The sequence below is a fragment of the Polyodon spathula genome, chromosome 3 (assembly GCF_017654505.1).
Source record: "Polyodon spathula isolate WHYD16114869_AA chromosome 3, ASM1765450v1, whole genome shotgun sequence".
In the NCBI taxonomy this organism is placed as follows: Eukaryota; Metazoa; Chordata; class Actinopteri; order Acipenseriformes; family Polyodontidae; genus Polyodon; species Polyodon spathula.
The window spans coordinates 78,610,583-78,622,509 of NC_054536.1; the positions used below are offsets into that span (position 1 = coordinate 78,610,583).

The 11,927-nt window shown below is 36.3% G+C and overlaps 1 protein-coding gene across 1 annotated transcript; it reads right to left on the reverse strand.

Annotated features, from left to right (window-relative positions):
• Positions 1–5,648: 5,648 nt before the first annotated feature.
• On the reverse strand, positions 5,649–9,318 carry LOC121308684 (proenkephalin-A-like). The gene is made up of 3 exons (XM_041241247.1): positions 9,257–9,318; positions 8,166–8,309; positions 5,649–6,748 (listed from the first exon to the last, which is right to left on the reverse strand). The coding sequence occupies exons 2-3, from the start codon at positions 8,304–8,306 to the stop codon at positions 6,122–6,124; spliced, it is 768 nt and encodes a 255-aa protein (XP_041097181.1). The 5' UTR covers positions 8,307–8,309; positions 9,257–9,318; the 3' UTR covers positions 5,649–6,121.
• Positions 9,319–11,927: the final 2,609 nt, after the last annotated feature.

Genomic DNA, 11,927 nt, shown 5'->3' on the forward strand with positions numbered 1-11,927 from the left:
CACCCAAAAGACAGAGCACACAGAGGTTAAGTGACTTGCTCAGGGTCACACAATGAGTCACTGACTGAGATGAGATTTGAACTCAGGACCTTCTGGTTACAAGCCTCTTTCTTTAACAATTGGACCACACAGCCTCCTATAAGTCAATCATCATATTAGTAGTTTGATCCACTTAGGGCATATACATATACATATATATATATATATATATATATATATATATATATATATATATATATATATATATATATATATACACACACACACACACACACACACACACACACACACACACACACACACACACACACACATATATATATATATATATTAATGAGATTCAAAGAAAAGGGATTCAAAGATAAGTGGTTAAATCAAGTTAAGTCTAAACTTAAGGATGTTTCGAGAACTGAACTTTTGCATCGTTTTAAAAAGCGTGAACTCAGACAAAACAAATTTTGTTCTGCACCACGCATACTGCACAGAGTCCACAGCTATTGAATGTTCTTAGGAGTCATTTGGTAACACTTTTAAGCAACTGCCAACTGCTAGGAATTTAAAAGATCTTTTGGTACGAACTGATGAGTCATGTAATGGGTCTAGTGTCTCCACTCTGTCTTTTCCCCCTGGTAAATGTAGCAACTGTACTCAGTGCTGTTACACAAAAAGAATGAAATAATTTTATCATCCCAGAACGGGCAAAGCAATTTCTATCCAGGGCAATCCAGAGGGGACATAATGTTACTGACTTTTTTTTGTATAACTGGAAATGTGCATTTATGGCCCATTTCATTAAACCAAGATCCCTTTCTTGTCAATAATTTTGGTATTCCCAAATAGATATGCCAGGGACAAAATCTAAGATCAAATGGCTTGTAAAACTGTAATAAAGAGATTAAAGCAATGGTCTGTGAAAGGGTTTGTATACTGAGCTTAAGTAAGGAAAAGAATACAGCTGTGTAGCAAACATTAAGACAATAAATCAAAGTGTACTGGCTCTATAGTCTCAATATGGCAGCCATATTAGGTGAGAGATCAACGTCATGGTCACCAACACATTTTGCATGTAGGATTTATATACCTGTATGACAGAGATAGAATGAATCTGGGTTATAAATCTCCCTCCCGACCTGTGAGGGCACTGTGTAAAGGGAACAGAGTGCCCCGAACTGGATGGTCAGACAATTCCCTGGGTTAGGCGGAAGTCGGTCATATAGAAAGGGGGCGGAGCAACGGTACACCAAGTCATTGTTTGGACTGTGAACTTTATTGTCTGTCTTCTGTTTTCTACACCTACGCACTGCAAACCACTTTGCCACAACCTGTTATTTGAGGTATTGTATGCCGGTGGAAGCTTTTTTGTAAACATGTGTATCTCTAAGTAAAAAGTCGGACACCCTGTGGGGTGTCAGCATGTTAATATCTCATGTCGACCTGGAAATTTAGTGTAGGTTTAGTCGACAAGGCAAAAAAGTTTACTTAAAGTCTTTGATGTAAAACTAATTTTCCCCCTTTCTATTTTGTTAAAAGGGGGAAAGATAAAACTAATGTTATTTGATCAAAACTAACGCTGTGAACGGTGTGTATCGTGCAGTGCCACACAAAGCAATTGGGTTAACGTAGGCAAATCATTTGCAGTCCATTTATTCAGTGTCAGGTCCAATTTATTTTCACACGCGCTGTTTATTTTACATGCATTGTTTATTTTTATTTTTTTCTGAGTAAAACTGGTTTAAAGGGCATTGCAATGCTAAGTGACATTAGTACTGCATCTCCAGCCAAGCCCCACCCCGTGTTCACTGTATTTGTCACATACCTCTTTAGAGACATGCATACTGATAAATCCTCTTCTGATCACTCGCTTTATCACCAAACTCTTCAATAATGTGATCCAAGTCATTATTTTATTACTATAACATCTCAAAAAGCTCTGCAAATGTCCATATTATTCTTTGAGCGCTGGATGCGGAAGCAGCTACCTCTTTTGTTTATGTCTGCTTATCTCTGTCTGGTGCAGCTGCTAGGGCTATTGCTCACACGCCCCTTTTTTTTGTTTCATTCGGCTCCTATTGGTCTCACTCGGCCATTGAATGGTTATCTCTGCTTTTTCCAGAGAAAAATGACTAAAGACCTGTGCTTTATGCTTTTTCGATGATGTTGGATCTGGTCTGACATTGCACTGCAAAGGGTTGAACTTTTTATTTGCAATAAACGCACTGAGTGACGCAGCGTCTCAGTTTCACCTGCCAGTACTGTCTGTGAGTGTTACTTTCTGGCCTGACATCACCCCTACAGCCAACCTGTTCACAGAGGACTATTTAGTCATTATGGCATTCCAGGACAGCTTGTCAGCGAAAATGGTCCACATTTCATCTCAAGAGTTTAAACATTTTAAATGAATGGTGTTAAACATATCAAACCTGCCAGTGACAAATGGTTTAGCCGAATGGTTTGTCCAAATGATGAAACAGACACTCAAGTCTACAAAGGGAATTGCAACAACTAGCCATAAGCTAGTTAACTTCTTACTCATGTACAGAAACAATCCTCATGCAACAACAAACAAACCTCCAGCAATGCTGTTTCTTAAATGTAAGCTGCGATCACGACTGGATCTGCTGAAACCAGACATATCGTCACATGTTGAAAAAGAAAACCAGAAGTCGCAGATAGTACAAATGACAAAAAAGTGCCAAAAAAAGATAATTTATTGTGGGACAGGCTGTGTTTTTAGTGCCAAATCTAGACCTGTTTCCTACACTGTGGATTTGAAATAACTCTGAGACGTCACGCTGACCAGCTGCTGGATTGTGTTGGAAACAATCACAACTAAGAATCTCCAACAGAAATATCACCAAGCTCGATTATGCAAAGAGGCCGAATTTTGCCGTGGACTCCGAAGTGAGCGTCACATTGGCTCTGACGCTCCCAGGGTGGGGTGGGAAACTGGCAGGGACTCATTCTTCTCATAGCACAACAGCACCATACTGGCCAGACACCGAACACACATTCAGAGTGGACAAAAAGCAGGGCTGATCTCTGTTCTCTGAGATTGGTAGTCTGCCTACCTCTGCTCTGGATTGCTTGTCGTAAAAGCAATTCTGTCTTTAGGCTTGTGAGATCGAAGGATGCTTACACACCCTCAGAACATCTGTGCTGTGTGGGGGACTGTGGCAAAATGGCTGGTAAGGGGAACAGGTGTAGCAGTGATGCGGTGCAGGAGTGATGAACAGATAAAGGTGATTCAGTGAATAAGTGCTTTATTGCTCTTTTTCCAGGTCTGGCGACCGTCAAATAATAAATCCCCTGCAATACACAACAATGTGTAGAGCATGGGGATAATGAAAACAAGGGCACAGTCCTGAACAAAAACAACGGCACGGTCACCAGTCCTGGGTGGTCGAAAACGTGCAGGTGCTCAGTGCAGTGGTGCTCCGGATAGTGCTTTCCTTTCGACAGCTCCGGAGGTGTGCGTTAACTGTCTATTAGTGCGACAAAGACAGACAGAAATAACACACAACACGTATAACACTTTTCACAAATACTCTCTGAGATCTCCTCTCTCAGTCCTTCTCTCCTAACGTTAACCCAAACGAAGGAAAAGATCAGCGTTACCCTGGCCCCTATATGTACTCCTGTATGACATCTAGGTAAACGGTTGCAGTTGCCTTATTACTTGCAGCTGCCCCTCATTTACCTTTCAGGTCAATACGGTCTTACAACAGAGTCGCCTTCTTTCCAGGCTGACCCATTTCCTGGTCCCGGAAACAAACTGTCAGGCCAGCCCTTCCAGATACTTCTCCTGTTCTTTAGCGCCCTCACAGGTCAGGATGGAGATTTATCACCAGAACTCATTGTATTTTTGTCACAGGGACTCGCTGCAGTGAGGAGAAAAAACATAATTGGACATTCCAAATTGGGGAAATAAATAAATAAAAATAATAATTGGTCTCTCTAAATTTTAAAAAAAAGTTAGCTTGATGCAAAAGATGTATTACCAACAGAAAGCATGCTAAGGAGAAAATATTGAAGTAATGGTCCCTATATATTTCAGTGCATTGAGCATCTAAGCTTTTTAGAAGGCAACAGAAAAGAAAATATAATTTGCAGATTTACTAAAAACACTTCCCACACAACCTTGATGAGAAACATAGGTGATTAGCCTTTCATTTTACTTAGATTCAATATTGTCAATGTATACATTATTTTTTAAGACACGTGAATGAGAAACAGATCACTTATGAGACTACCAGTTACCACATAATTGGACACTTGAAAGAGGCACTGGCCATAATGATGCTTCTTTTCATGATTGGAATCAAAGGTTAAAGTAACGTAATGTCATGAATTACACACTTGGATTGTTGAACAAATAAGGGTAAGGTGGGGGAATATCGAGGGTATACGATTATCTGATTGCCTATTTGTATGCAAATCTGTCCAGAGTGGTGGATTAGATCAAAGTGAAAGTGCACATACATACATACATATACATTTGAAAGGGGTATAACTGCAGTGTGTACACATTTAAAAAAATGAATATATATATATATATATATATATATATATATATATATATATATATATATATATATATATATATATATATATATATAAAACCCAGTTTTATATTTATTTATAATCCTCCTCATTCTTGTAACCCTTTTTATTTATTTATTTATTATTTATTTATCATATTTAATTTTCTCCCTGGTCCTGAATCGTCACTACAGGCAGACACGATACAGTTTTGCTAAAGGGGAATCCGTCCTAGCAGGGTCTGTAGTCAGTGTCTTTATGCATGCACACATACAATGTGCCTGTTCAGCCAATAGGGGTTTTATTACAGTCTGTTTAAAATGAATACTATATGATCAACAGTTTCCAATTAAAAGCTTTGGAAACATTTATCTACAGCATATGTGCTGTGGAACTAGAAAAGTTAGCTACACACAGTTTACCTGACAGTTCTTATTAAAATGCCAGGATTCATCCATCCACTGTTTCACGGTTGATTTTCTGCAGACAGGCCATCTCTAGTAGTTTATTGAACACATCTACTGAATACTGTTTATACTAAGAGGACCCTTTAGAATCATGTAATAACTTATTTACGTATGACGGCGTGTGTGTGGGTGATTGAGTACGTTTTTTTTTTTATTCAGGCATAATAATTGGGAACCATATTGTTCGGTTCAAGATTTTGCGATAGTCAAAGGATTTTTTTTTAAACGTCACAAATAACGAGTCAAAATGGAACACAAGAATGTACGAGTAATGTTTGCAGTGGACCACTTATCCTGCATTGTGGCTGTGTCTGGTTCTAAATCACGTATCATTCAAATACATCAATTAAGCCAGGTACAGTAGGAGCAGTATAACAGGACTGCCCATGGCGATTTGAGCACTATGACTCAGCAGGTAACATACATGCTGCTGTATTAACTGATATATTCTACTATCAATGCAAATATGGCTTTATAAAGCACAAGCACATAATTCAACAATAGCTGTAGTCAGAACACCCTCAACTATGGAACTATGCCACCTCCACCCCCCCCCCCCCCCCCAGTGTATACATTAAATAACAGTCAAATAAACAGATTATTATTGTTTCAGACATTCAGCAACACACAGCAGTTCTTGCAGTTATAATGAATTTATTATAATCTGTATAGCTAAGCAATAGGAGACAGAGGTTTGATTCAAATGAAAAAAAAGATAGAGAGCATATAACTAAATACAGTTCAAGCTTTAAGAACTACAGTAAATTCACCCTATAGTTGTTCACTTTCTATAAGTTACCGCATCCCTTTTCTTGCCAATGGCTCATTGCTCATTTACAGGTAGACTGTTAGCTTGTACACAGTCATACCAGTTTGCATTGTATTATAAACTGTATTTAAGTCACAAGTTAGCAATTAAGTACTTTTCAGCAGCTGCTATTGTTGAGAAAAGGGACGCCACTATAAAGAAATAACTCAACGAATGCTGACACATAGGGAGGGTAGAAAGATATGTTTGTAATTCTTCTTTACCCAGACAGTAAAAAACTGTACATAGCAAGCAAGACAGTAGAACCATAAAGTATGATTAATAAGAGAGTCTTTTGATTTGCATTTTAAGAATCCATAAATCCTCCATATCTCTTTTCAACCTCTTCGGAATTAATTTCCTTTGAATCTTTGTTTTCGGGCTGCTTTGAAAAAGTGTCGTATCTTTTGTTGTTTTCTTTCCAGTTGGGTTTACCAATTCTTCTCATGAATCCGCCATATCTTTTCTGCAATTGCTTGATTCCGTCTTCGAGGTCTAGACTTCTCTTGATGCTTCTCATAAATCCTCCATACCTTTTTGTGATCTCACCATCGTGGTCACTATTGCTCCCCACCTCACTGTCGCCAGCAGTTAGGATCTCTGTCAGCATTCCAGTGGTGTCTGCCGGTGAGCCGTTAACGTCTTTCTTCATAAAACCACCATATCTCTTGTTCAGAATTTCGCTCCCGTCATTTTCGTCATCTGGTTCAACATTGTAGAGTTCAGCCGTCTTCTTCATGAACCCCCCGTAGCGCTTCATGAAGCCACCGTACTTCTTTGCAAGTTGGTGGTCATTATTTTCCTGGTTGACACCTTCAACTAGGTCATTTTCCTCTTCCTTTGACATTTCAGGCCTATTTCCTTGTAAGATATCTTTGCAAACCTCCCATGATTTTGTTGACGGCAGCTTCCTTTCGCATTCTAACGTGCACGTCTGAAAAACAAACAAACAAACAAGGTAACTGATTATGAAATTATAAAATCCTGCAATGTTTTGCAAAATATGCAACCAGAAATTATGCAATGCAGTTCGTAATATTTTTTGTTACAAATGTTATTATCTTCTGTCATAGTTACAAAAAATAAAAATAAAAGGTTTTGCCACATCAATTGATCGTCAATATACTGCATACTGCGTATGTTTTTGTATAAACTATGTAGTAACATTGCCCTCTAGTGGTTATTTGTTTTTCATGAAGATTTCCTTAATATACTGTATCTCTTCTGCGAGATGGAATACACATAAGAATGTGCAAGTCTCCTAAAATTGTTGATGTTTTGGGGGTATCACAGATGTAAAAATACGCAATGCACCATGTTTACTTTTCTTTCAACACAACGGCTTTTTTTTCTGAAACGTCCTGAAATGAGTATGTTTTTATTTATTTGTGTAGATCATATGTATGTATGTATGTATGTATGTGCACTTCCATTTACTAAAATCATATTTCACCAAGGCAGTCTTAATACAAAAATAATGAGTCACACTTGTTCATGTTATTACGTATACAAATGCAATAGCGTACGCCATCTCAAATTCATTGCTGTTAATTTGATAATTGATCAAACTCGGGTTTCCAGTGCTTGATGGTGAATAAGGAAAAACAAAACGACGTCGTACATATTAATTCATATTATAATGAACCAGTATGCCACGGGAAGCAATGCAGACTGGAAACTATGTTATTCAAAGCACATTACAACACAGCAACTAGTGTTCTGTGAATGGTAGTTGTCGCCACCAAATCATGTCTGTACGATGTTTAAGACTTGTTGAAAATGCTAACGAGTTGAAAATGAAAACTATTTTTTATTTTATAATTGATATTGTATAAAATATAATATACCAGTGATTTCTATTGGTGGTCCTGCCTCAGATGGTTACACGTTTTCTGCTATTGTCAAACTATTGACTGGAAATGATTTTAGGCAGTGTTTCTAAAACTGTAACAGATACTTCTGACGGAAACTAATTCAATAGATGTTTTAAATGTTTTAAAGATTGACGTTTAAAACAAATCCCTTTTAGCTGACATTGTGTGTAATCAAGGAGATGTCCGAGGTCCTGAAGCTGCTTGGCTTATTGAGCAGCCGCGTGCAGGTTTCCTTCTGTTTACCTCGCTATTCTCTCTCTTTTTTAAAAACAAACAAACAAACAAAACAAATAAACAGCCCGCGTGCACTACCAAACTATATTATTTAATTTTAATTTCCACACGTACATGTATGTCTCAAAATGCTAATTAGCATAATGGAGCAAGACCGCTGTTAAGGTTAACTCTCTAGCATGTACTGTTTCTGCCTTTGATATCATTTTTTTCTGGTGACATTAATGTATAGTTTCTACTTACCAGAGTGTTGATTTCTGCATGGCTACCCTGTAGGCGATAGACACAGTAAGCACAATCTTTGCCACACTCCGCTCGGATGGTTAGAATGAGACAGGCACTCAGAACCAGCATCCAGCAGGAACACTTTTCTGTAAGCGCCATGGTCTAACACAGAAAATAAAACCATTGCATTAAAAAAACAAAAAACAAAACAAAACAAAAAAAAAACAACCGGTTACATGTTAAGCTTCTTTTCTTTTCAATTATTGAATACGTGTTCATTTACGGAGTACACTATTACACCACAGGGTTCTAAATCATAACCCGATGTTTATGTAAGGGTTTTTTTGTTTTGTTTTGTTATTTTTACAAATAGGAAGTTTTGCATTTGTATACCCTACTGTACTATACCTGTGGAACTAAATTGTTTAATTTACCATGCTCTGATATATAAATAAAGATAACGCGCAGGGGAACAGTCTGGATGCTTGATCTAACAATGCAACATTGCCGTCGTGAATGCGTTTTCATCTTCAGGAATGTCCTGAAGGAAAAGTACAGGTGATACACAGAGAAGAAAATCGGTAAATGGTATATCTTTACAAAAAAGTCTTTCATATAATGCAATGTTTCCTTTTCAACCTGCTACTGGGTGAAAGGAGTTACAAGTTTAATCTAAGAATCCCGATGCAGGCTGTTTACTTTATTTGGTACAGTACGGTCCAAGTTTAATCTTTTTCTCTTTTTTTGTGTGTTGTTGTTGCACATTTAAGATTATGACTTGCAAACCACACTATTGTGCACAGTGAAACTGTATACCAGATTGTTATGTGGTGTTGTTTGAAAATATTAAATGATACAAAAGATAATATTGCCTGCAATACCACAAAACTAAATAGAATTAACACAGGTTGACATCTGAAAAACAGCATTATTTAAAACTAAATACATTTATAAGAAATCAAAGCCTTAATGAGAAACAGCAATGTTAAAAATAATACTAATAATAATTTTGTATTCAAGTAATATAATATATATATATATATATTCGATATATATATATATATATATATATATATATATATATATATATATATATATATAGTACATACCCTTGCTTTTGATCACAGGATAGAAACAGTCCTCTGAAGTTTCAAGCTGCACTGATGCCGAGTGATGCTCGCACCAAATATTTATACTGGAGCCAGCCAATGTCTCTAGAGAAATAGCCCCCAGTTAAACAAACAGCATCACTGAACCTCACGCGCTTACTCCACATTTTAACACCCTTAGAACTGTCAGTCAACACAAGGAATCTGAACACTTGCCTACCAAGGAGTTCACTGGGTTGTGGACGGAGTGTTACGAGGACGCATTATTATTATTATTATTATTATTATTATTATTATTATTATTATTATTATTATTATTATTATTATTATTATTATTAGTAGCAGAAGAAAAGACAATTTTCTGTTATTTTTCAAGTGTTTGATCAAAGACTAAACTAAAATTACTAACACACCCACAATGTTACGTTAAAAAAACATTTTGTAAAGGAGGGGAGGGGTGCACATATGTATATTTAATGTTATAATATATAAAAACATTTGTAAATGCAACGTAATTCATTCCCAAGGGTAAGGGTTTATAAAACTTATTAACTGTGTTGGTATATTATATATATATATATATATTATATTATATATAATATATATATTATATATATAACACCCAAACCACACACACACACACACACACACACACACACACACACACACACACACACACACAAACTGTATGGGAAACATTATTTTGTTGTCGTTATCATTTTTGTACTGCAAAGGCACTTGGCTTTCATATAAGGAAAAGCTTTCTCTAAGATCATATATTAAACTATTTTCTCAAAATTTATTGTTAACGCCCATTACCAAAACAAATCAATAACAAATGCACCAGTGACAGTTTTAAACGAAGATGAAGGTAATCAAGCTCCTTTGAACTGTACCACAGTTACCAACTGACAGCTCAATATTTTCCAGACTTGTCTGTTCATGTCACGACTAAAAAGCACCACCAGGAGACAGCACTGACACGGATTCACACCCACGTGCAACAGAACTATCAACCGAGCTCCCAATTACATATATAATTATACAATCTGATTTCAATGTTATTTTTTTTCTCAAATAGACACTATTCCATAAAATGCTGTATTCCCATTAACTACTGTAGATAACAAGATAAAAACATGAAAAGGTCATGAAAGTTATTCCTTTAAACTTTCTTTTTTCAGATATCCATCCTTGTAGTTTAGTAATAACACTGTCATTTTCCATAAGGATTATTTATTATATTCCTATTACAAAAAAGATACAAATTACTGTAAACCTAAACAAATGCAAAATTGATGTAGTTGTATTTATTTTACTAATATTGATGTATTTTCACATATCTAGTTTTGGCTATCATTATTGACACCCTCAATTATTACATAAGTAGCATGCTGTTGATTTCAATTACATGTTTTAACATTAATAAGAATAATAGTTTTTGTATAGCATGCCTTTCATAATGGACCACCATCACAAAGCGCTTTACAAGATACAAGACTAGGTTGTGTGAACTATGTATTAGCTGCGGAGTCACTTACAACAACATGTTATCCCCAAAACAAGTGACTTGCTCAGGGTCACACAATGAGTTAGTGACTGAGCTGGGATTTGAACTGGGGAACTTTTCGTTACAAGTCTGTTTCTTTAATAACTGGACCACACAGCCTCCGGTAATTCATTCATCATATTAGTAGTTTGATCCACTTAGGGCATTTAGGTAAGTTATGATCCACTTAGGGTATGATATATACATATATATATATATATTATATATATATATATATATAGATAGCATATATATATATATTATATGATATATATATATATATAGATATATATATATATATATATATATATATATATATATATATATATATCTGAGTCTAAACTTAAGGATGTTTCGAGAACTGCACTTTTGCATCTTCTAAAAAACGTAAACTCAGACAAAACAAATTTTTGTTCTGCACCACGTATACTGCACATAATCCACAGCTATTGAATGTTCTTAGGAGTCAATTGGTAACACTTTTGAGCAACTGCCAACTGCTAGGAATTTAAAAGATCTTTTGGTACGAACTGATGAGTCATGTAATGGGTCTAGTGTCTCCACTCTGTCATTGCCCCCTGGTAATTTTAAATGTGGCAACTATACTCAGTGCTGTTACACAAGAAGAATGAAAGAATTTTATCATCCCAGAACGGGCAGAGCAATTTCTATCCGGGGAAATCCAGAGGGGACATAATGTTACTGACTTTTTTTGTATAACTGGAAATGTGCGTTTATGGCCCATTTCATTAAACCAAGATCCCTTTCTCATCAATAATTTTGGTATTCCCAAATAGATATGCCAGGGACAAAATCTAAGATCAAATGGCTTGTAAAACTGTAATAAAGAGATTAAAGCAATGGTCTGTGAAAGGGTTTGTATACTGAGCTTAAGTAAGGAAAAGAATACAGCTGTGTAGCAAACATTAAGACAATAAATCAAAGTGTACTGGCTCTATGGTCTCAATATGGCAGCCATATTAGGTGAGAGATCAACGTCATGGTCACCAACACATTTTGCATGTAGGATTTATATTCCTGTGTGACAGAGACAGAATGAATCTGGGTTATAAATCTCCCTCCCGACCTGTGAGGGCACTGTGTAAAGGGAACAGAGTGCCC